Here is a 25,874-nt window from a genome sequence, read left to right as displayed (position 1 = left end):
TCATGGGGTAAATGGGAGATTGCTGGCAGATTTACTTACTTCAACCATTCCTTGATGGGGTCAAGAGAGGCTACAGGAATGGCATTTATCATCGTCACTTTCTTGCTGTAGTCCTTGTAGACAATTACCATATCAAAGTTCTTCAGGTGAAACTGAACCCGCTCAAAGTGAATCAGCTCAACTTCATCCAATGTCACCACAAAAGGTGGCTGTCAAGGAGGAACTGGATCATTATCATATAAATACTTTGCCAAGTATTATATATTAGCAATTTCAAATACTTCCAGAATCTAAACCATTACATAAAGGATAACTAAACAATTTTTGGGTTTTTTTTTTGGGAAAGACTAATAGCAGTAAAACATATATATTAAGGATCTCCAGTAAAAGAATCTGCAAGATTAAAATCTTCTCAAGAATAAATTTAAGGAAACCATATGAACTATCAAAAAACTAAAGAGGCTTATAAAGAAATATTTGTTCAATATGTCTTATGTCTAAGATAAGTGAATATCAAAAGAAATAACATGGATCTACTCCTCAAAACACCTATCCTCCGTTTTCTCTATTTTCTTACTAAAAGGGGGTTAGAAATACTCACCCATTCTGTAGCATTTACCAGTGCACTACTAGTGGGCTGAAGGAGGCAGGTACTTCTGTAGGGCGCTCCATTAAATCTGAAAGATAATAAAGAAACCACATTAAGACTAAAGTTGTTGCAAGAGAAACTGCTACTGCCACAATAAACTTCTGTTTCCCATTCCCAACAACTCCAGCATACTCAATACAAAGGAAGCCTCTCATCCCAGCCCTTAAAGTTTCAAGAGGAAATGGATATCTCAAAGGTTATCAGTTATACGAAAAAGGAGAAGGTATATTAAATTATTATTAAAGGAAGAATAACAAATTTTTATAAAAGGTAGTCCAGTGAAACTTCAGGCCAGAAAAAAGAGATATGCCTGGCTGGCGTGGGTCATTGGTTGAATGTTGATCTAGGAACCAGGAGGTTACAGTTCCATTCCCAGTCAAGACACATGCCTGGGTGGTGGGTTCGGTCCACAGTATGGGATGTGCAGGAGGCAGCTGATCAACAATTCTCTCTCATCATTGATGTTTCTATCTCTCTTTCCCTCTCCCTTCCTCTCTGAACTCAATAAAAATATATTAAAAAAAAGAAAGATATGTTACCCCAAGTCCCTAAAAGGCACTTCAAATTCCAGTTCCTCCTTAGTTAGAGCCTCTACTTTCTCAATGAAATTTTTAAAGGCAGTTTTCAGTTTGTGCCTCATTTCTCGTTCCATCTGTAGAAGAAGAAAAAAAATACTAATTAACTATAGCTATCACTTTACTTTAACAATGTATCTCTTCAAAAAGTCTGAAGTGCTTTTGCAGTCATAACTATGATACTAATGGGTATACCAAATTAAAGGCCATCATACCATTAACTGTAGAGCTGAGTCTACAACCTAAGTCTATACCATAAGCCACTGTAGCACACAAACTCAGCAGATATCTAAGTTATTCTCTAGATAGATTCAGGGATTCTTTACAAAATATAACAATTACTGAACTCAGATTTGGATTACATCCTACCTAACTACCCTGCAAATAAAATACTAAATTTCACAGACCTGCTCAGCATAGAGGTCATCTCGGTCATGCATATGCTGATGTTTTCCCAAATCCGTGGTGATCTCTCCCACTTCTGTGTAAAACTGTACATCTGTGTGCCGCTTTTTCCCAAACATGATGGCATTCTGAGGGCAAAAAGCAGAAAGAAGTCAGAAAAGTTGGTCTATACAACAGATAAGAAAGCAAGATAACAACAAAATGTGAAAATATAAAAATATCATTACTAGAAATGACAGCACTTATATAAAAACTTGAGGCCTGGTGCATGAAAATTCATGCACTTGAGGGGGGAGCCCTCAGCCCAGCCTGCCCCCTCTCAACAGTCCAGGAGCCCTCATCACACCTCTGCTGCTGCCACTGCCGGCAGCACAAGCCTAGACCAGCCCTGATTACCTGAGCCTCGGGCAGTCCTGGGTGGCTGGAGGGTTAAGGGGCCTGGGGGACTCCAGAGGCAGGTGCATGGCGTAGTCAGACCCGCCTGGGGGCGGGCCCGGCCATGCCACATGCCTGCTACCCCGGGGGTGGGGGGTGGGGCTGAGGGGACTGGGCGCTGCCATCTTTGTGAGGGCGTAATGGCCAATTAGCATATTCCATCTTTATTAGCTAGAACTAGAGGCCTGGTGCACGAAATTGTACATGGCGGGGGGGAGGTTTTGTCTCAGCCCAGCCGGTGCCCTTTCATGGTCGGGGAGACCACAGGGGGATGTCCTGCGGGGAGTGGGCCTGACATCCTTAGTGCTGCTGCGGACATGGGAGAGGTTCCTGCCACCGCTGCTGTGCTGGTCAGCCATGAACTGGCGTCTGGCTGAGTGGCACTCCCCCTGTGGGAGCGCACTGACCACCAGGGGGCAGCTTCTGTGCTGAACATCTGCCCCCTGGTGGTCAGTGCGCGTCATAGTGACTGGTTGTTCTGCCGTTCAGTCGATTTGCATATTACCCTTTTATTAGATAGGTTAAACTATTCCTGAAGTCACCATAAACTAATGACATTTGGGAATGTGAAAGAGTATAAACTTTAAAAAGTACTCCTACTTATTACAATGGACTTTGGAGATTATATTGGTAATAAACTGTGTCTAAAGCAAAAACTTTCTATTTCAGAAAGAGAAACTGAGACCTTATATACTTTGGTGATCATTATGTAGCATCACCAAAGGAACAAAGACATTTAGCACCTTCTAGATGTTAGGCACTGCGGATTTATAACCATTATTATTATAACTATTTTCAATCCCCACCAGAGGATATTTTTTGCATTGATTTTTAGAGAGAGTGGAGGGGAAGGAGAAGGGAGAGGGGGAGATAGAGAAGAGAGAAACAACAATGTGAGAGAGGTACATTGATTGGTTGCCTCCCACGCGCGGCCTGACCAGGGCCAGGAATTGAACCAGCAACCCAGGTACATGTCCTTGACCGGGAATCAAACCCATGGGCTTTTGGTGTGTGGGCCGATGCTCCAACCACTGAGCCATGCTGGCTAAGACTTTATAAACATTTATTTTATTCAATCTTCTTAAAGACCATATATGACTGGTAACATTTTCATCAATATCTTAAAGGACAGAGGCTGACAGAGAGATCTTGCCCAAGATCACATAGCTAGTGAGTAGAAAGGTATACCTTGAGGTGAAAGTGCAAGACAATAATCATTTCTCCATCACAGGGCTGGAACAATGCATGCTTGATGTTATTGTACAGAATATCCACTTTGTCTCCTCGAACAGATGTGAATCGGAAACCTGGGGGAGGAGTGGAGAAAGCAGCTAATTACCAAGCAGCACCCTGAGCTTGGCCAAAAGGCACTGCATCTTTCTTTACTAATTTGAACAGGGTCAGAGGAAATGCCGACAACTGTACAGAGCTTTCCTTTCATCCTGTCCATACAGCAACGTTAAGTAGATTCCTTCCAGCATTTCCTTGTCGTACTGTATTATCTGATGTGTCATTCTTACAAATGTGTCCCTGACGACAAAGCCCCGGCACATGAGATGGTCCATACCATTGACATGGGCCTCCAGTGAACCTTGCATCCTTTTTTGGGCAATGTTTGGCCGAATGTATAGATCTTTTAGTTTGGGGTTACTCCGGTTTAGATTGATCACCAGGGAGTCTTGTTTCACAATGCCCTAAGCAGAATGAAAATTAATGTGAATCTTCATGTATCTTTACACATCCCCCAAACCCACGTGTCCTTTTGCAGAAAGTTGCTTTGTCTATGGTATTCAGGCTTACCTCCTTCTCTTTCTCTTCTGCTTCCCGAGTCTTATAACGCTTCTGTACCTCTTTTATAATCCGGAAAGCATTCTGAAGGTTCAAGGCTGGTACTGTCTGTTCTCCGGGTGCCTTCATATTTGAAGCGCGGTATGTACTGTAGAATGGGGGAAGCATTTATATGAGTTTCTTCATCAGGCTAAGTTACCTGCATTTTCACTATATTTTATAACTGGCTTAATATTTTTAGAAGAAAATAGCACCACTGAATGGAGAAATGACATTTGGAAAGCTAAACAAACAAACCACCTCTTTCTTCTCTCTTGAACAGAGAACGTTGGCTAATCCATTGGGTGGGACAATCATACTTATTTTTCAAATCTGGTATAACCTCCCAAATGATCCCATTCCAAACCATGAAAGAATAGACTCCAATTTGGCACATCTTTCTTGAGATTCTATTGCAAAATATGTGTAGTAAGTATAAAATATTTTCATGAGGATTCTAAATTATGTTTCATCCTCAAAGTAATACAAAGCCTGAAAGGTGATTCTAAACAAGTGTCACTGAGGGAGGCTTTGCCATTCACTAACTAGGTGGGGAGGACAGCACAGAGAATGAAATGCTGAGTGACACTACAGCCAGAAAGGAATTGGGGATGGTTATTTTCTTGGGAACTCACATTTCCTTGACAAAAGTGGCTTCTGGGTTAGGAAAAATGTTGCCCTCATTCCTGCCCAGAGCACTGCCTGGGCAATAGAAGTTAATTCTCAAGTAAGTATAATCTCCTTCCACCGACATACTTATATTCTGTTAAAAAAGAAACAGCATTAAAATAAACAGGATTCTTTCCTTGATAAAAATTAGGAGTTATAATAGAAATGCTAAAATTAAGTTAGGAGTTACAAGGCTGATTGCTAAACCTACATATTTAGCATTTTTTTTTATATGACCAAATGTATTTCCAAAAGAATCATGAGCTCTCCAACTACTTATGCTACGTGTACAAACACAGGTTAAAAAAATGCTCAAAAAAAGGTTCAAGAAAAGAGGACAATTATGCTTCTAGACTAGACCAATAAACCCTCTACAAAGTGAAAACTGAAAGGAAGGAAAATGATAGCAGAAGATAAGTGAGAAGTGTAGAGTCTGAAGAAGTGTCAGAGAGATGATTTAGACAAAACAATAATCTATTTTTAAGAGAATTACTATTTTAAGAAAAAGTTTGAGGGGAACCTAATTCAATGTTAGTACCTTGATCGTGGCAATGTGAAAAGGCGTTGCTATGCCAAACACAGGCATTATTACAGTCTCATATTTCTTATCAATATAGATCTTCATTTCCCGAATATGTGGTTCTTTAGGCATCAAAGATGGGTTTTTATAGGACACATTAGATTTCCGAGCTCTGGAGTGGGGATAAAAAATTTTATGAGAAATTTCTGCAAAATACATATAACTGAGACAATGCTCAAAATGCAACCTCAGTTACTTCTGAATCTGCTGTTCTCCTTTCTGTTCAGTCAGTCGCCTCTTTGCTTCCTCATTGAGTTGAGCTGCCAGTTCTTTTTGATGTGCTCTTCGCTTCTCTTCTGCAGTCATCTCATTCTAGAGAAGAAAAAAACCCAAGCTATAAAACATGTGAACTATGACCAATATGAGATCAATGTGGTTAAAAACAGTAAACTCACTCGTGTTCTTTCTGTAAGTAATGCTGCCCGTGAACCTCTTCCCAACAGGTCTTCAGCCTCATCTTTCTCCTCTTCCTCTTCTTCTTCATCCTCATTCTATGGGGAAGTTATAATCAGAAATTGGGTTTTTACTTTTTAGTCAATATTTTATATCTTCTTCACTGTACCCAAAATTCCTATACCACACATTTATCCTCTTCCTACCTTTAGAAAAATCCCCACATTCTTTACTTTCTTCTTCACGGAAGTGAGAACAGTGGCTGGACCATCCTAGAAGAAAACGGAGAAGTCAGATATCTATAAGAACACTTAAGGAAACACTTTCACTTTCTAACCTAGTATGTACCCGGGAAATGTTTTGAATCTCTGGATACTAGACTCTTTGATAATGAATAAATACAGTTCTTAGGTCCCAATCTCTCAGTAGGAACTAGAATTGGAAGGCAACACTGGGATAACAGTTAAAATTACAGGCTTTAGCCTGGCCGGTGTGGCTCAGTATCAACCTATGAATGAGGAGGTCATGGTTCGATTCCTGGTCAGTGCACATGCCCGGGTTGCAGGCTTGATCCCCAGTATAGGGCTCATCATCAGTGATTCTCGCTCATCACTGATGTTTCTTTTCCCCCCCATTAATGTTTTATCTCTCTCCCTCTCCCTTCATCTCTGAAATAAATAAAAATATATTTTAAAAAAATACCCCCCCTTTCCCCTTCACTGTGTAACCTGCTCCAGTGCCTGCAGCCTACGGAGAGGCCAGGCTATGTTTCAAGGTCACAGCGTGCTCTGGCATGGGACACTATGAGAGACCCAGGGGGATGGGCCTGCCACAAATCCAAACCAATGCACACAGACTTGATTTGAAATCTAGCTCAATCCCTGTCTAGTTGTGAGCATTTGGCAAGTTACTTAAACTTCTCCGTGCCTCAGTTTCTTTTTCTGTATATGAGGATAAGAGTATCTACTTAATAGGATTATTGTAAGGATTCAATAAATTAATGCATGAAAGTGCTTAGCTTATAATAAGAACACTGACATATTTGCTATCATCATCATCATAATCAAGAATCAGTTCCTGCTAAGTGGAAAAACAAAACAGTCACAGAAGACCCCAAATGTATAGAACAGGCAAATCCTTAGAGACAGAAAGTAATTTAGTCACTGTCTAGACCTAGGGGACTTGGGGGGAAAATGGGAATGACTGCTAATGGGTACAGGGTTTCTTTCTGAGGTGATGAAAATGTTCTACAATTACATTGTGGTGATGGCTGAACAACTGAATATACGGAGAAGTCACTAAACCGTACACTTTAAGTGGTTGAATTATAAATCAGTTTCATTAGAATCGGCTCCTGATATGATCATAGTTGAAGCCATAATGTGATAACAGTGTGCTTTACATTATTCCCTGTACATGGACTACAATCTCTATTCCTAGCTATATTAGGTCAGGCTGTCACATGAATTTTTCCCCTTGGCTAGCATTTAACAAAGACTTTTAACAAGTACAAAATGCCCCTCAAAAGTCAATTCATGAGCACTCAAAAGTTTAAGCAATACAGACCTCATCCACAAGAACTGTGTCACCAATGAACAGGGCATAGGTTTTCTCTTCTGGTTTCTTCCCTTCCTTGTTAGTTAGGTCTGAGAACCCCAAATTGATGCTGAAAACCATCCCTAAAATAGCAAAACAAGAATCAGAATATGACTGTGAAAGGATGGAGAAATATAGATTTTATATAGAAAAGAGGAAGATAAAGGAAATTATTCAAAACAGTATTTTCCTACTGTACGCATGTAAAACTCACCTTTCTTCAGTTTATACTGATTTTTACTATTAATTACTAAAGAGCCTTCACGGAATTCAATTCCCATTCCAAACCTAAAAAAAGAAACAAGAAACTTTAGCAATAGGTAATAGATCTCATACATGGGTCGAGTATAATATATGCGATTTCTTTTTTTTTTAGAGTTTAAAATGAAAGCGTTTATTCGTGAGTAAGTAGGACAGAGATAAAGCTACTCCACAGGCAGAGCAGCCTTCCTCCCGCCCCCAATTAAGAGTTCAGTTGAGCCAAACTGGCGACATATGACAGGGAGCAAGATCTCAAATGCTCCCATAATTTATTCTATTTTAATTTTCAAGGTAAGGCAGGCAAACATGTTGAGTGATTTGCTGCTATCAGTCAGTCATTTAAGGAAGGGGATTAGAGAGAATAGTCTTTGCACTTTTAATAAGCTAAAAATAATATCCTAATAAAGTACCCCAAGTAACATTTATTATATCAAGTGTTCTTTATTTTAGCTTATTCACCCACATTTAAATTTTAACCTCTACCATGAAATCAAGTTAGGAGTTTTCCTATAAGCTTAGCAGAGACTATTAAGAGGCAATTAAGATAGTAATAACTGAATTAAGAGAGGCAATTTTTAGTGGAATGCTGATAAGTAGACTCATAAAGTCACCTGGGCCAAGAATTGCTATTTAGATCAATATATTTCCTCTTATCCATCAGAGAAGCCCAAAAAGTAACTATATACCCCAGACTACTTTTCATCTAAGGAGATTGCCTATAGCTTTTGTTTCCCAAAATGTCTTGGATTCTATAAAATGTTATCAGTTATTTCTAGGTATTCAATGGTCAAATACATTTGTGAAACAGTGGATTAAATAAAAATTCAAATATTTTTTTTCTAAAACAATAGGACTTCTCTTAGTATTTAATTTTCGTGTTTTTTTTTAAACCAAAATTATTTATTTTATTTTTTAAATTACAGTTTAACATTCAATATTGTTTTGTAGTAGTTTCAGGTATACAGAATACTGGTTAGACAATCGTACATTTTACAAAGGGTTTCCTTTAATATGTCCAGTACCTAATTGGCACCTACATAGTTATTACAATACTAGAGGCCCAGTGCAGGAAATTTGTGCATGAAATTTGTGCAGGGGGGGGGGGTGTCCCCTCAGCTCGGCCTGCACCCTCTCCAATCCAGGACCCCTCAGGAGATATCCGACTGCCTCTCATAATCCAGGACCGCTGGCTCCTAATCGCTCGCCTGCCTGCCTGCCTGATCACCCCTAACTGCCTCTGCCTTGCCCTGCACCCAGGACCCAAGATTCCCTCCTCCGACAGGTCGCAGGCACCCAGCCCCCAGGCTGGCTTAGCCCTGGCTGGCCGCAGCCACAGGAGACCATGGGCGGGCGGCTTCGCCCAGGCCGCAGCCTCAGGCGGCTTGTCCCTCTCCTGGGCCGCAGGTGCAGCCACTGGCACCCGGGACCATGGGGCAGGCGGCTTGTCTCTCTCCCGGGCTGCGGGCGCAGCTGCTAGTGCCTGGGACTGCGGGGTGGGTGGCTTGTTCCTCTCCCGGGCCTCAGCCTGGCTGGTTCCCATTCCTCTCTCCCCAGTGTTGAGTGTGTGAGCCATTACGGCGTGACGGTGTGATGACAATTTGCATATTAGCTTTCTATTATATAGTATTAATAACTGTATTTCCTATGCAGTACTTTATATCCCCCTGACAATTCTGTAACTAACAGTCTGTACTTCTCAATGCCTTTAGCCCTTTCCCCTCTAGCAACCATTATTCTGTTCTCTGTATGTATGAGTCTGTTTTTGTTTTGTTTCTTCATTTATATTGTTCTTTTGAGTCCACATGTCAGTGATATCACGTGGCATTTGTTGTTCTCTGACTGCCTTATTTCAGTTAGCATAATACCTTCTAGGTCGAACCATGCTATTGCAAATGGTAAGATTTCCATTTATATATGTACCACAATTACTTCATAGCTTGGCTATTGTAAATAATGCTGCAATGAACATTGGGGAGCAAATATTCTTCCAAATTAGTATTTTGGGTTTCTTCAGATATATACCCAGAAGTGGAATCGCTGGGTCACAAGGCTCACAGTATTTAATTTTCAAATGTGAGCTGAGGTGCTCTAAGAAAATACAGCATGTAATGTTTCCTAACATTTGTAGATTAAGCCTGAAACCCTTATTGCTTTCAGTCTAGAAAAATCTCCATCCCATTTCTCAGAGCAGAATTTAAATCTCTCCCATTCTCTGATAACACGATGTGTCTGGCACACAGTTAAGTATAATAGTCCATAAATGTTGGTTGAGTCAATCTCAAAATAGTTTGCCTGAACACAGCCAGTCATAAAAATTTACTCAGAGTGACGACTTACATTCATAGCATCTTACCCTAGATTTTTAGTAATTTTGTTCAACAGTTCTGGCTTCTGCTTTTTAACCATGTCAATGACAGCATTATACACATCACATATCTTCACACCTAATGACAAGACAGAAAGAAAACATTAAGTATCTTCCAGAAAATAAAACCCACCACCATATTTAAAAATCAACTTTTCCCCAACTTATTATGTCTCTTCTAAAGCAGTGTTTCTCAAGTGTAAAATAAGAAATATAGTTTCTTTTAGGAATGGTAGGGCTTAGAAATTTGTATTTTTTTAAAACAATCCATTCTGTCATTTTAAATTACACTATTTGAGAATCACTGACCTGGGAGACTGTGAAACACCAGGTGGTCTCAGAGAAATAGCTTTTTAAGTGTTGATAAATGGCAATACACTAAATTACTATAAATTTTGAAAACAGGACTACAGAAGGAGTGAATTACTGTTAGAAGGACTCTGGCCTTAATTTTTCAGGGTTTAGGAAATAGATATTTCAAGCCAGAGTAGTCTAGATATGATAGCCTTAGAGGGATCTTTATCCTCATTAAACCACCTATGATTATGATTTCCAATAGGATTTCTCAAACTTGACTTGAAATATCATGGGAAATGATGTCTGGAAGCTCTGGGCAACATAGATGGGCTTACAGAGTGGTTAAAGGTGGTAAATATAAAGTCCCGCTTAGCCATTTGGGGGTGACAGTCTTAAAAGAGGCTATACCTTGCTTATTAGCAGGATTGCTATTAGTTCTGCTCTTACGCTAAGATTATTCTATCCATTCAACATAGAATTAACATGACACATTCTGTTGGTAGAGATACTAGATCTTTAACTTTCTAAGGTGCTTCTAAATCCATACACTAAAAGGATCATACACCATGATCAAGAGGGACTTAGAACAGGAATACATGGATGATCCCACACTCATAATTCAATCAACGTGATACACCACATTAAAATACAAAGGTAAAAATCATATAATTACCTCAATAGATGCAGAAAGAGCATTCGACAAAATTCAATGTCCATTTATTAAAAAAATCAAGAAAGTGGGTATAGAAGGAATGTACCTCAACATAATAAAGGCAATATATGACAAGGCCAAACCTAACGTCATACTTAATGGTCATTAATACTGTATTGCATATTTGAAAGTTGCTAAGCGAGTAAATCTTAAAAGTTGTCACTCATCACAAGAAAAATAAATCTTTATGTATGGTGACAATCGTTAACTAGACTTGCTGTGGTGAGCATTTTGCAATATACACAATACTAAATCATTATGTTGTGCACCTGAAACTAACATAATTTTGTAGTCAATTATACCTCAATTTAAAAAAAAAAGAACTTCCTAAAATTCTAAAGAAGAGTAATAAGGCCATGATATTTTATAAAGATTTGGATACAGTGGTATAACCAGAGAGGTTTTTATAAAAATCAATGTAAAACTACAATAACCACACATGCCTAAAAGTAGATTCAAGAACTAAAATGCTAGGATAATTAGAGGTTAGTAAAATCTAATTCTATTTTTAGTATGAGAGTCCCAGGGACATAAAGTCACATAAACATTAGTAACACTTTTGTTACTTGATTTCCAAACCTTCTTTTGTAAGGCACCTCACCATGTCTTAATTCCTTTAGCAGCTCCTCTTGAAGCTGGAGCAAAAAGTTGTAATTTTCTTGAACTTCCTGAGAGGGGTCAACCATCAAAGTGCGAACAAGGTTGGAGCAGTAAGATTTGAAACGAATACCCATGGCACAAGTGATGGCCCCAAAATGCATGTGATTCTTATCACTAAAAATCAAAGGAAGAAAGCAATTCATTGATTACCCAAACTAGGAAAGGCCTTAGTATCTTTGACACATAATATCTGTAATCACTAACTTTCCCTGCTACATCCCAAAGCTGAACCAGAAGGACCTAATTTTTTTTTTTTTTTTAATAAACCAGTATATAAAGGAGTAAAATTAGTGACCAAACTTTTAGGATAAAAATTCAGTGAGAAGTTGAGTTGTTTCCTAATTATGCAAAGGATATATTCATTATATTCTAACTAGAGGCCCGATGCATGATTTTGTGCAAGGGGCTCAACCCTCACAGCCATGGCGGCTTGCTTCGGCCCTTGCAGCCCTGGCTTTGTCCAGAAGGTTGTCCAGCTGTCCGATCAAATTATCATATTATGCTTTTATTATTATAGATTATTATAGATAGTATGATGGTAAGGAGTCACTTATCCACCAGTCCACTATAAAATGCAGTATTCACTCTGAAATAGTTCCTTCAGGTTTGACCAGGGGGAAAAAAAGCATTTTTTATAGTATTTTTTAAAATTAAAAGGGGTTACATTATAGAACACTTAATAAGATTTTTATGTTGTGTGTGTGTGTGTGTGTGTGTGTGTGTGTGTGTGTGTGTCGTGTTTTGCATTTTTGCCAGGCATTTTTAATCATTTGGAAAAATGCTTACAATCAAATACTCAAGTAAGAAATGAGTAACTATGTGAAATAAAATAGAAATATGCATGGAATAAGACAAGAAGACAATATAGAAGGCAGAGTAATAGTTATTCTGTTTCCCAATTTTCTGAATTCCAGAATGAGTCAAAGGAAAAATAGGCTAAAGGTTGAAATGCTCTAGCTGTTTCATTTTGAAATTCTCAAACTTACCTCACCACACTGAACTTGAGATTATAGTTGCCACCACTCTGAATGATAGGAGGATAACACATTTCCACAGTAGAGGGGTCTGCCCCAGCTAGGTACTTTTTCTCTTCAATAGCTTTTTCCACAGATTCAGCCAGTTTGCTGTGTCGAACTTTCTGTAAGTGTACCCCAAAATGAAACAATACTTACTAGAGGGTGGCAAAAAGGGATGCTGTAATTTTGGATGTTATCAATGGATGACAACATATATCCTGGTATCCCTTAGGATGCTATAAAAATCTTATGAAATGATTTGTGCACCAGATAACATACTGGTATATGTCCAAAGCAAATTTAGATAATAATATGTGGAAATCACAAGTATTTAAGAAATTTTCAAGTAAAATATTGGATAAACACAAGAAACTATAGTGCAGGGCTATAGTTATTTTGAAAGAGAACTGGCAAAATGATATACCACCAACTTAATTATCAAAGGCTTAATTTTAAAGGAAGCTGAACATACCAAAACACTGCATGGTAAGGTACTTCTGGTTTATTAAAACAGTAAAAAGACTTTCCCCTCTCCATTTACCTCATCTGCATCAACTATTTCCATGACTCTTTCTTTGAAGAATTTGTTGAAGACCTCAGAGGTGATGCTGGCTGCTTTCTTCATTAGGTTGAGCTCCCCATCCTCCTTTACAGCAATGGTATAGGCCACAACTGCACTGATATCTATCTGCAGTCAAAGTGGTAAGAGTTTTTTAACATGCAGATATAGAATTGCTAAATAAATTAATCTCTCCCAAAGTGAGTATTATAAGTGACGATATTAGGTTATTTAGCAAACGATTCATTAGTAATTTCCAGAATATTTAAATATTCCTTTCTTGGATTGAATAAACATCTGAAGTAACTCTTTACCAGGTCACTGTGTACATTTTAAGAGGCATTAAACTACCATTTTAAATGTAAATGCCCCTCTCTAGACATTTTTGTAAAGGTTGAAGAAAGATAGGCAGGCGATCAGGGGGAAAAAAACAAAATTTTTCTGGACAAGAGACCTACTCTAAATAGCTCAACTATCTCCTGAATGCCTCACACCTAAGTGAAAAGTAAAATGGCTTACTGGGTTGGCTGGTGTGGGTCAGTGGTTGAGCGTCAACCTATGAACCAGGAGGTCAGGTTTCAATTCCCGGTCAGGGCACATGCCCAGGTTGTGAGCTCTATCCCCAGTGTGGGTCTGCAGAAGGTAACTGATCAATGATTCTCTCATCATTGATGTTTCTATCTCTCTCTCTCCGTCTCCCTTCCTCTCTGAAATCAATAAAATATATTTCAAACAAACAAACAAAAAAAGGCTTACTGGTCAGCCAAAGGGAATGTAAAATGGAAATGTAAAATAATGTAGTTTTCCCATATTCTCTGCACTATCTGTTATGGAGGTCCATCACACTTTTGCCTTCTCAACTCTCAATTTGCTTCTTTCCAGGAGTATTCTTACTTTGTCAAAGCCCTCTTTGTTGAGGCAGTCATTCCAGCTCTTCATGAACTCTCCAGGGAATTTGTCTTTGCTGAACACTCCAATCTTCTTGCCATTCTTGCTTTCTTTAATGGCTTCAATCATTTTGTCAAAGCTGCTTTTATTACTTTCATTCTGTTGGTGTCACAGGGAATAAGAGGGGTTTGTCAATTGGTTTTAGAATTAGACTTTTATGTACTACTAGTAAAAAACAGCAGACAAATACTCTAAACCCTGGAAAGAATAAATTCTATCCCCAGGCCCTACTCCAGGCGTCCTCAAACTACGGCCCGTGGGCCACATGCGGGTGTTTTGCCGTTTTGTTTTTTTACTTCAAAATAAGATATGTGCAGTGTGCATAGGAATTTGTTCATAGTTTTTTTAAAACTATAGTCCTGCCCTCCAACGGTCTGAGGGACAGTGAACTGGCCCCCTGTTTAAAAAGTTTGAGGACCCCTGCCCTACCCACTTCTTTAGGGCAAACAGTAACAAACCAAAAGTTAACACATTTCTTTGTATACTTTTATATGATTAGGCGAAGGTGCCATAAAAGTTGACAAGATCATTTTCCCCCAGGAACAGCTGAGAAACTCAAATACATAGGTGAACAATATTCCTGAGAAAAATATCTTTGTCAGGTGAGCAGTATGACCAAATAATTAAATAAATAAATAAATAAATAAATATTATATTTAATAAAAACTAGAACTAAGGTATATCTAAATTTCCTTAAGGATATTTGAAGCTATTTGTTCCAAATTAAGGTACTCAGATGAAACAATTGTAAGTTGACAGTATCCTCGAGTATGGACAGATAAAGTTTGTTTTGCCAAAGAACTGACAGGGTTGTTCAACTCTTTTTCTTCTTAACAATGAAGATGTGACAAAACTTTGAAATTAAAACCACCCTCAGCTACAACCTTCCCCTCATATTCTTTTAAATTCCTAGAAGGCATTTCTGTTGATCACTTTTATAAACATTCTTTCACATTTATGACACATTCTTTTTTAGTTCTGACCTTTTCTCGTATCAGCAGTGTGATGGCAGGGGCTCCATTAGCATTCTCATTGCCCTTAGTGTTGGCAATCTGTTTCAAGAACTCCACCTTTTTTTTGCTGGCCATAAAAATGATTTTGTCATCACAGAAGACCATGATAGTATCGGTTAGTTCGTAACCAAAGAGCCATGTCTATCAGAAAAGATAACAATGACAACAGTTTTTACAGATAAAAAAATTAATGTACTTGTATAGAAATATTTCTAAGATAAGATTATGTGAAATTAACTTCAGAATAATCAGGAGTAGGAGAGGGCCTGGATGTGGACAAATGAAATAAAATTGGCCAGGAGTTGACAATTTACTGAAACTAAATAATGGGTAACAGGAGTTCAATACTATTATTTTATCTAGTTTTATACGTTTGAAATATTCCATAACAAAGACCATCCAAACCTTGGGGCAGTTTGTGTTTATAGAAACTATCATATTTTTAGGGCAGAAGTGCATAAAATGGGATAAAATAAAGCCCCAGGGAACAGTGCATTCTACCTCCCCCAAATATTGCTAGTTGTGTACCAACTATTAATTTTTTCTCTCTAAAAAAGATGGGATTTTGCCCCGCCGTCGTGGCTCAGTGGTTAAGCGTCGACCTATGAACCAGGAGGTCAGGGTTCAATTCCCGGTTAGGGCACATGCTTGGATTTCCGGCTCAATCTCCAGTAGGGGGCGTGCAGGAGGCAGCCAATAAATGATTCTCATCATTGATGCTTCTCTCTCTCCCTCCTCCTTCCTCTCTAAAATCAATAAAAATGTATTTTAAAAAGATGGATTTTGAGCTGGGCAGACTGCTCAGCATGAAGAATTATTTCCCGCCCTAGCTGGTTTGGCTTAGTGGATAGAGCATCAGCCTGCAGACTAAAGGGTCCCAGGTTCGATTCCAGTCAAGGGCACATGCCTGGGTTGTGGGCTCTATCCCCAGTGTGGGATTGTGCAGGAGGCAGCCACTCAATGATTCTCTCTCATCATTGATGTTTCTATCTCTCCTCTCCCTCTCCTTTCCTCTCTGAAATCAATAAAAATATATTAAAAAAAAAAAAAGAATTATTTCCCATCCTTTCTTGCAACTAAGTATGGCCAACAGATTAAATTTTGGCCAATAAATTATAAGTAGAAATATTCTGTAGGACTTCAAGCAAGTCTCCTTAAAAAGGGAAGGAGATCTCCAATTTTCTTCCCTTTTTTCCATTCTTTTTGCTTGGAATGCAAATATAATGACTGAAGTTCTAGCAATTTGTGTACCATGAGCACAAGGGCTAAACTCTATAAATGGCAGAGATGTGGGGGAAAAAACTGGATCCCTGAAGACTATCCAAGAGAAAAAGAAATATTTTGCGTAATCATTGTTCAGATTTTTTTGATATATAGTTAAATCTGTCCCAATTTATATACCTCTCTTTTGTCCTTATTTTCTGATCAGTGCTGTCTACTGAACTTTTTAAGATGAAAATATTCTCATCTGTTCTAATATGGCAGCCAGTATAGAGTACTTGAGATTTGGGACTGAGGAATAAATTTTTGCGTGGCTACTATATTGAACAGTGCAGCAGATGATTCAATGATGGTCAGGGCTAAGAACTGCTCACCTGTAAGGCAGTTGAATTAAGGCACATAAACAATTTCTTCATCAACGCCCACTGATACAACAATGGCATCAATGTTAGCATATTCATCTTCTCCTTTCTGAAAAGTAAAGAGTAGATAATTTGGTCATTTTCTTCTTACACCCAGGCAAAATAGGAATAGCGACTTCACTATTTACTTAAAATGTATTTAATTTTTTCCTAAGAGAAATTCCAAGTTTAAGGTACGTTTACTTGACAACTTCATAGTCATTGCTCTATGCAACTGTCACCACAATCTAAAACATTTTCACCTCCCCAAAACAAACCCATTAGCAATCATTATCCATCTCCCTCTAACTCATCTAATTTGTCTATATGGTTTTGTCTATTCTGGACATTTCATATAAATGCAACAATAAAACATGTGGCCTTTGTGTCTGGCTTCTTTTACTTAACATGCTCTCAAGGTTCATCCATGTTGTAGCAAGTTTCAGTACCTCATCCTTTTTATTGCTCAATAACAGTATTCTATTGTATGTATATACCATATTGTATCCATTCATCAATTGCTACACATTTGGGTTATTCCTATTTTTTGGAGATTATAAATAATGCTGCTATGAATATTCATGTAAGTTTTAATGTGGAGCTATTTCTCCTGAGTATATGCCTAGGTGAGGAATTGCTGGGTCTTATGGTAACTCTGTTTAACTTTTTAAGGAACCACCAGACTGTTTTCCAAAGTGATTACAGCATTTTACATCCCCAACAGCAATGTATGGGATTTCCAATTTCTTCACATACTGACTAATCTTGTTGTCTTTTTTTACTATAGCCATCCAATAGATGTGATGTAGTATCTCATTGTAGTTTTGAGTTGCATTTCCCTAATGGCTAATGAGTTGGGCACCTTTTCACGTGATTACTGACCATTTGTATACTTTTTTGGAGGTGCCTATTCACATCCTTTGCCCGTACTGTGTGTTATTACTTTACTAGTGGCCTGGTGCACAAAATTCATGCACATTAAAAGGGAATTAGAGGAAATACTTTAATATTGCTATTTGCCCTTTCTCTATAATAGAAGTGTCCAGACAGCCCCACCCCCACTGGGTGACACCAAGACCTGGCTGGCCCCACCCCCGTCAAGCCCCACCGGGTGGGGGACGCGGCCTCACGTCCCGGTGCCAGGGGACGCGGCCTCAGGTTCCCTGGCTCTGGCCTGTGCCACACAGCCTCACCCAGACTCGCTGCGCCACAAGACCCCAGACTGACCGCGCCGCGGGACCCATCAACGCACCTCCTGGTGACCAGTCGTTTGGTCGTTATGGATGAAAATAAAGTCATGCACTTAAGCATGCACATTCACTTTCAATGCCTGATTTGTCTACGTTCTCTATATTGCAAAATAAGATCTTCAGCCAGATAGCATCATAATGCCAAGTTCTTTAAATAATGACACATACCATTCTCTCCACTCAGTATGCTCCATTTGAATGGATTAAATGTATGTGACTCATATGAAAGGCACCGCTGCTTGCTCTTAATAGAGGAAGCATCAGCTCATTACCTAATGCCATAAAGTGGTTTAAATGGCATATACTGACTTGAACAGAAGGAAAAATAACAAAAACAACAAAAAACACACAAAAATAACAGCAACGTTCAGTGCTGTGGATGGCAGGATCCTCTCCCTTTCCCTTTTTTCCCTGCTTTTCCCATGAACCTATTTGCGCTCCGCCTCAAAATCAACACAGAAGACAAAATCAGATGCTGTAATCTGCAGTTTGTAGTGCCATTTGAGTACAAAGAGGTGTCTTTTAATCTTTACATTTTTTTTTTTTTAATCAATGCAGCTCAAACTTGCTCCCAACATCCCAGGAGCCAGGCCAACGTGGCTGTGCAGACACACCTTTGCCAGGTGCTGTCAGGCTTCAGGGCTGGGGCAGGGAACACGGCAGGTGTTGCTGGAAACGAACCAGCTCTCCTCTCTACACAGCAGGAGTCTTTTCATTATAAAATGCAAAGCAGCAGCCCTTTTCCATTACCCCCACCCCCAGCCCTCCTAGCCCGGGGGTGTAGGAAGGGGCTGGGAGGATATTGACTCTCTGCTCTTTGATTTCTCTTATGTAACTGAGCCCACAACGCCAGCCGGCTCAGGGCTAGCCACACCTAGAAGGCAAGTGGCGGAGCTGACCAGGGGCTTTGACCAAGCCCGAGCGTGTGGGTCACGGCAACCTCGGCAGGAGGGCTGCTCCCGAAGACTCTAGGCCTCTCCCAGCTCCGCACCCCAGCTCCCTGCTCTCCCCCTTTCACCCACAGGTGCCACCAGCGTGGTGTGCAGACGCCAGGGTTACAGGTTCAAGACGCTCCGCCTCCTCCTGGCACTTTGAGCCATAAGCACCGGCAGGGACTTTTCCACTCAGTCTTGGTCTCTGGTCACTGCTGAGGTTTTATGGACTCTCTAGGCCAGGGACAGCCAGGACCTTTGCCTCTGACCAACGCTGTGCCTGCAGCCTGCCTGGGTGAGGGGCCAGGGGGAGGGTTGGCTAGCCGCCCCACCCTCAATTGGGGTGTGAGAGGCTGATCAGGGTGGGGCCGGGGGAGGAGCTGGATAGGGCAGCCATCTTGTGTTGGCAGTCTGGTGTGAGGGTCAATTTGCATATTACCTCTTTATTATATAGGGTTATTAAATTGTAAGAGTTCTTTTTATATGCTAGAGATGTCTCTTATTAGATGATTTGCAAATTTTTACCCAGTGGGTTCTTTTCACTTTCTTTCTTTTTTTAAATATATTTTATTGATTTTTTTACAGAGAGGAAGGGAGAGGGATAGAGAGCTAGAAACATCGATGAGAGAGAAACATCGACCAGCTGCCTCCTGCACACCCCCTACCAGGGATGTGCCCGCAACCAATGTACATGCCCTTGACCGGAATCGAACCTGGGACCTTTCAGTCCACAGACCGATGCTCTATCCACTGAGCCAAACCAGTTTTGGCTCTTTTCACTTTCTTAATGCTGCCCTTTGAAGCATAAATTTTTTAATTTTGAAGAAATCCAAATTATTTTCTTGTGCTTTTAAAAAAAATCTTTACCTGAGGATACTTTTTAGAAAGAGGGAGGGAGGGAGGGGGAAAGAGAAAGAAAAGAGGGGGAGAAACATTGATCCGTTACCTCCTATTAGCGCTTGACTGGGGATCAAACCCATAACCACGATGCTCCAACCAACTGAGCAACCCAGCCAGGGCATTTTCTTAAGCTTTTTAAAAAATATTTTTTTATTTATTTCAGAGAGGAAGGGAGAGGGAGGGAGATAGAAACATCATAGATGAGAATCATGGATCGGCCGCATCCTGCACACCTTCTATTGGTATCGAGCCTGCGACTCAGGCATGTGCCCTTGACTGGAATTGAACCCGGAACCCTTTGGTCCGCAGGCCAATGCTCTACCCACTGAGCCAAACCGGCCAGGGCTTCTTATGCTTTTGATGTCATATCTAAGAAGGCTTTACCTAACTCAAGGGCATACCTATACTTTCTTTTATAGTAGTTTTATAGTTTAGCTCTTATATTCAGATCTATGATCCATTTTCAGTTGATTTTGTATATGGTGTGAGGAAGGGGCTTAACTTCATTCTGTTGCATGTGGATATGCAGTTGTTTCAGCACCGTAAGTTGAAGACTATTCTTTCCCCACTGAACTGTCTTGGCACCACTGTCAAATATCAAATGATGTAAACGTGAAGGTTTATTTCTGGATTCTCAATTCTATTCCATCGATCTACATGTCTATCCTTATACTAGTACCACATCGTTTTGGCCACTGCAGCTTTGTAGTAAGTTTTGAAATTAGAGTTTACATGTGAGTCCTCTAACCATTAACCACTTCTGGACAGCACTATCAGCCCAAAGGACTGGTAATTGTTTGTGGGTTATAAGGTCAAACCTTCCTGACTTGGTAAAATCAAGAAAAACATCTACTAAGACTCTTCTCCACATTTTAAGGGTTATGGCTGCCAAATAATCCAACAAGACATATAACTAAAAGAAGTTACTAGAAACTGTATCCATTCACCCACTGATACGCAGTGAGAAAATGGTTTTCTTCAGGTTGGTCAAATTTTTGCTATGTACACTCCAATCTATTTGTATAAAACCCTAATATGCAAATAGACCAAACGGCAGAACAACAGCACAATCGTCGCTATGACGTGTGCTGATATCAGGGGGTGCGCGCGGAACATGGCGAGTGTTGGCCGCGGTGAGATGGTGGAGCAGGTGAGTGGGGGGCACCAGACCAAGGCAGGGTGCTGGTCGCTGTCATCGGGGCGAGCCTCTGGTGGTTACTGAAAATTCTTTGCTACCATGCTCTGCAGTCCTGCCTGGTGCTTGCACCTGCTGCCGGCGCCGGCCCCACTCGTACCCGCTGCTGGCCCTGATCACCCCTTAGGGCCTCTCCACCTCCCCCTGCTCCTGAAGGGCGATCGGGGCCAGCAGCCGCCTCTCGCACCTGCTGCTGGTGCTGGCCCCAATCGCTCCGCGCCGTCAGTGTGTGGAAATGGGGCCGATGCGGTCAGTGTGTTGGAGCGGGGCTGCTGGCAGACAGGGGACTGGGAGCCACAGCAGGGGTGCGGAGGATGGGCCAAGACCTGCCCCTATGCCCACCACAACCTTGCAGCCCACAGTTCCTTTCAATGTGCATGAATTCGTGCACTGGGCCCCTAGTTCTTTAATAAACATGGATTTTGTGTCAGTAATATTACTGCTACTTTGATAACCTCCCAAAATTAGTCACAGGCGCTCCCTATATTTAATGCTCACGTGTTTTAGATATTAAAAAAAACACACTGAAACTAACCAGAAAGTCCCCTTTAGTATTTTTTTATATTTAGTTGAGTCAAAAATTTCAACAAAGAAAAAGGCATCAACATGTACAAAAATTAAAAATACACAGTAATTCATTTTTTAAAGTATACAGAGTAAAATCCTGTGACTTAATCATTAATAATATGGGAAAATCATCGAAAGGAACCTAAATACAATTAAAAGTAGGCAGAGAAAAAAAAAAAGACCCACACATTCAACTTTTTTTTTTGATAGGAAAAATAAACCCCAAAATCTCAAGGATTTCAACTCATGTACTAGTAAAACATGCAGTTTTCTACTGCTGATCAAAAAGATAAGAGGATGGCCTGGATAGCATGGGTCAGTGGTTGAGCGTCAACCTATAAACCAGGAGGTCACGGTTCAATTTCTGGTCAATGCTTTTGCCCGGGTTGTGGGCTTGATGCCCAGTGTGGGGCGTGTAGGAGGCAGCCGATCAATGATTCTCTCTCATCACTGATGTTTCTCTCTCTCCCTCTCTCTCTCCCTCTTCCTTCCTCTCTGAAATCAATAAAAAGAAACACACACACACACACACATCCTATATAATAAAAGCCTAATATGTAAATTGTCCCCTCGACTGGGAGTTCGACCGCTTGCTAGGACGTGTGCTGACCACCAGGGGGCAGCATGGAACATGGCAGGAAATGCGGCACTGGCAGAGGGTGGCAGTGGAGGTGCTGCTGGTCCCAATGGGCCCTGACGAGAGTGGGACCACGGCGGAATGGTGGAGCAGGTGAGTGGGCAGTGCCAGGCCAAGGCGGGTGCAAGCAGGGCCCAATCACCTGGCCAATCACCCCACAGACGGCAGCCAGTGGGGGGGTGGGGGGGGGGCCGGGGCCGGCTCCCAGGCGCTGAGGGAGCCTGGCAGGGGCCCAATGATTCAGGCAGAGGGGGGCGCACAGGGGCCTGGGAGCCCAGGTGCTGCCCAGGGCCCAGAGGTCAGCTGGAACCTGCCCTTCCATGCCAGACTCTCGCACTTCAATAGCCGGCCTGGCCTAGGGACCACACCCATGCACAAATTCCATGCACCGGGCCTCTAGTAGCCTATCTAATAAAAGAGTAATATGCAAATTAACAGTCACTCCAACACATAAGACGGCTGCCCCATGTGGTCAAAGATGGCTGCCCCCATGTGGACACAAGATGGCCGCCACAAGATGGCCAGCAGGGGAGGGCAGTTGGGAGGGACCAGGCCTGCAGGGTAGGGCAGTTGGGGGGGACCAGGCCTGCAGGGGAGGGCATTGGGGAGGGAAAGGCCTGCAAGGGAGGGCAGTTGCGGGGGAAAAGGCCTGCAAGGGAGGGCAGCTGAGGGGGACCAAGCCTGCAGGGGAGGGCAGTTGGGGGTTACCGGGCCAGCAGGGGAGGGAAGTTGGGGGCGACCAGGCCTGCAGGGGAGGACAGTTAGGGGCGACCAGGCTGACAGGGGAGGGCAGTTAGGGGCAATCAGGCCGGCAGGGGAGTGGTTAGGGGGTGATCAGGCTGGCAGGCAGAAGCGATTAGGGGCAATCAGGCAGGCAGGCAGGCGAGCGGTTGGGAGCCAGCAGTCCTGGATTGTGAGAGGGATGTCCGACTGGGATTGGGCCTAAACGGGCAGTCGGACATCCCTTGAGGGGTCCCATATTGGAGAGGGTGCAGTCTGGGCTGAGGGACACCCCCTCTCCCCTGTGCACGAATTTCGTGCACCGGGACTCTAGTATATATATATATTTTTAAAAAGGTAAGAGGATGAATCCTAATTTCTCTTGGAACCAGTTGCTCTGACCATTTCATAGAATATTCTTGGTTGAGTCTTTATAAAAAAAAAATCAGCTCTAACCCCAGAAGAAATATAATAACACCAGAATTTAAGATATTAAAAACAATAAATTTGGATAAAATTTTTCTTAAAATGTGACTCAATGAAAAAGGTTACAATCAAACTAAGTATATTTTGACAGCAAAATCGGGAGTAGTGTTTTTATTTTCAAACCCTTTTGAGGAGTATAAATGCTTTATATAGATTACATTTAAAAAGTCTGAAATTGGTCCCAACCAGTTTTCTCAGTGGATAGATAGCATGTCAGCCTACGGATTGAAGGGTCCCAGGTTCGATTCTGGTCAAGGGCATGTACCTTGGTTGCAGGTTTGATCCCCAGCCCTGGTCAAGTCATGTGTAGGAGGTAACCAATTGATGATTCTCTCTCTGTGTCTCTCCCCCTTCCCTTCTACTCTAACAATCAATGGAAAAACATCCTTAGGTGAGGATTAACAACAATAACAACAGAAAATAAGAAAAGTCTGAAATTGTGGGAGATTTTAAATAATCTTCTTATAAAACTCACATGATGCCGAAACCAGTTTGGCTCAGTGGATAGAGGGGTCCCAGGTTCAATTCCGGTCAAGGGCATGTACCTTGGTTTCGGGCACATCCCCAGTAGGGGGTGTGCAGGAGGCAGTTGATTGATGTTTCTCGCTCTCTATCCCTCTCCCTTCCTCTTTATAAAAAATCAATAAAATATATATATTTTAAAAAACACTCACATGATAAGCTATATACATGATAAGCTATATACTCACATGATAAGCTATATACAAAATATATTTTAAAAAAACCCACTCACATGATAAGCTATATACTAAAATATTTTGATTAAGTAATATCTGGAATTCATTTTGAAATATTGGAGTGGAGGGGGCTAGTGTGTGTGTTATTAAAGTGCCAGGCTAGCATAGCAGCCCCTTGCCCCTGGACCAGCCCCACAGCCAGCTATAAATGCCAGTCTGGCCATTTGAGGGGGTTGGGACTCAATTCGGTGCTGCTTACAAGGTCCCCAATTACTAATCTGTTCTCTCCTGAGTAGGCTGGTCTTCAGGACTCTGACTGGACCCCTTGTTAAATCCGGACTTGCAACCCCTATGCTCCCCTCTATAGATAAATTATCTTGCAGCAGTGACCCCTGGTATGCATAGCTTCTCAACATCTAACAAATCTTTTCTTTCTCCAAATTCTGACACCTTCCAATCTGTTTGTTCCACTTGACATCCAAGTCAGACTGTTTTGCAAGAGGAAATGGACAGAGTGGTTAAGTGACTAAGCAGAGCTGGGACAGCCAACACCCTAAGTGCTTTACAAGTATTCTCACTGTGAAGATACTGATGATAAATATGCATATCTCATAGAACCCCAATGGGCTCAGATTCAGGAGGCACCAAGTATCAAGGAAGGGATATAGGGTATATTGTACATGGATGAGCTCAAGGCTAAAAACAGAAGGTCTGGTCACAAAGTTTAAGTGAAGGACCCCTCCAGTTCTTGGAAGCCCTGAGACAATCCCTAATCTCTCCACAAAAATACTTGCTTTATTCTCTCTCTGAAGAAATTAACTCAGAAAGCTATAGACTCAGATATTAGGCCCAGCAGAAGGAAAGTGCAAAATGTTGGGGAATTAAACAAAAGTCTGCATTTTGAACGACAATTGGGAACAAATGCCCAAAGAAAAGAATTAAAGGATTTTTTTCTCTGTGCATCTTCATTGAATTCAGAAAAAACACTTCAGATACTGACATTTGGGGGTCCTCCATAGACTGAGCCAGTCTATTCACTCTACAACAACCCCAACAAGTTGAGAGGCTCCATTCATGCAGAGCTTCCAACAAGTTTCGTATTGCTTTGCTTTATATGGATGAATATAGCCAAGTCTCATTTTGATTTTTGTGACAGGAACTAGAATCAGATCAGGCTTCTCAAAATACTGTAAGCTTTAAGACTGACAAATAACAGCTTCAATTCTGACAATTCTGAGTGATTTTCAACCTCGAATTTTATATCCACTGAACTGTATTATTAACAAAAAGTAGAGACAAAACTTTTTAAGACATACAAGGGCTCAAGAAATATGTATTTTCTGTATCCTTTCTTAAGAACCTCTTAGAGAAAATGCTCTTAACAAAATAGAGAAAACTCAAGACATGGGCTATAGGATATAGGGGACTCAACACTGGGAAGTCCCAAGGTTCAATAGGCCTGGAGAGCAACCTATACAGATAGAATGGTATAATGTAAGGTTGAAGGGTGGGGTAGGTGGTGGTGGTAGTACTTAAAAAACAGAGAATTAATAAAATGTCTGAAGAGTGCAAGAATTTTAGAATAAAAGATTGATGAGATTATGACAGACCCACAGGACAAAAATTAGGGCTGAGGACACTTAAAAAGGGAGAAAAATTGAGGCAATCATGAATGCCAGGAAAAATAAAAACCATAGCGGAAAAGGGAAAGTAATTGTTCTGTTACTTCACCAACCAGTGAAACTATTTACATGAGCATTAACTATGTAAACTGACTACTGATTTTATTAAAAACCATGAAAAAAAAACTTATAGAGGGGCAAATGTGTGATAAAGCAAGTGTAATAAAATGCTAATTGTACAATCTAGGTGGTGGGTATATGGGTATTTAATGTAAAATTATTTTA

At 40.9% G+C, this 25,874-nt stretch overlaps 1 protein-coding gene across 1 annotated transcript in view; it reads right to left on the bottom strand.

Moving 5' to 3' along the window:
• The window catches only part of SUPT16H (SPT16 homolog, facilitates chromatin remodeling subunit), a 41,808-nt gene that overhangs the window by 9,241 nt on the left and 6,693 nt on the right, over positions 1-25,874 (bottom strand). The window contains 22 exon segments of the mRNA XM_079768624.1: positions 40-209; positions 602-677; positions 1,189-1,301; positions 1,632-1,757; positions 3,253-3,371; positions 3,632-3,758; positions 3,865-4,000; positions 4,527-4,654; positions 5,099-5,252; positions 5,337-5,452; positions 5,536-5,631; positions 5,740-5,805; positions 7,100-7,212; positions 7,344-7,417; positions 9,744-9,834; positions 11,366-11,538; positions 12,411-12,562; positions 12,982-13,128; positions 13,894-14,046; positions 14,931-15,101; positions 16,556-16,579; positions 16,581-16,652. Of these exon segments, the coding sequence (XP_079624750.1) occupies positions 40-209; positions 602-677; positions 1,189-1,301; positions 1,632-1,757; positions 3,253-3,371; positions 3,632-3,758; positions 3,865-4,000; positions 4,527-4,654; positions 5,099-5,252; positions 5,337-5,452; positions 5,536-5,631; positions 5,740-5,805; positions 7,100-7,212; positions 7,344-7,417; positions 9,744-9,834; positions 11,366-11,538; positions 12,411-12,562; positions 12,982-13,128; positions 13,894-14,046; positions 14,931-15,101; positions 16,556-16,579; positions 16,581-16,652 (2,597 nt within the window).

Source organism: Cnephaeus nilssonii (genome assembly GCF_951640355.1).
Source record: "Cnephaeus nilssonii genome assembly, chromosome: 4".
Lineage (NCBI taxonomy): Eukaryota > Metazoa > Chordata > Mammalia > Chiroptera > Vespertilionidae > Cnephaeus > Cnephaeus nilssonii.
The sequence above is the reverse complement of the archived record's forward strand: the minus strand, read 5'-3'. Positions and strand labels throughout refer to the sequence as shown.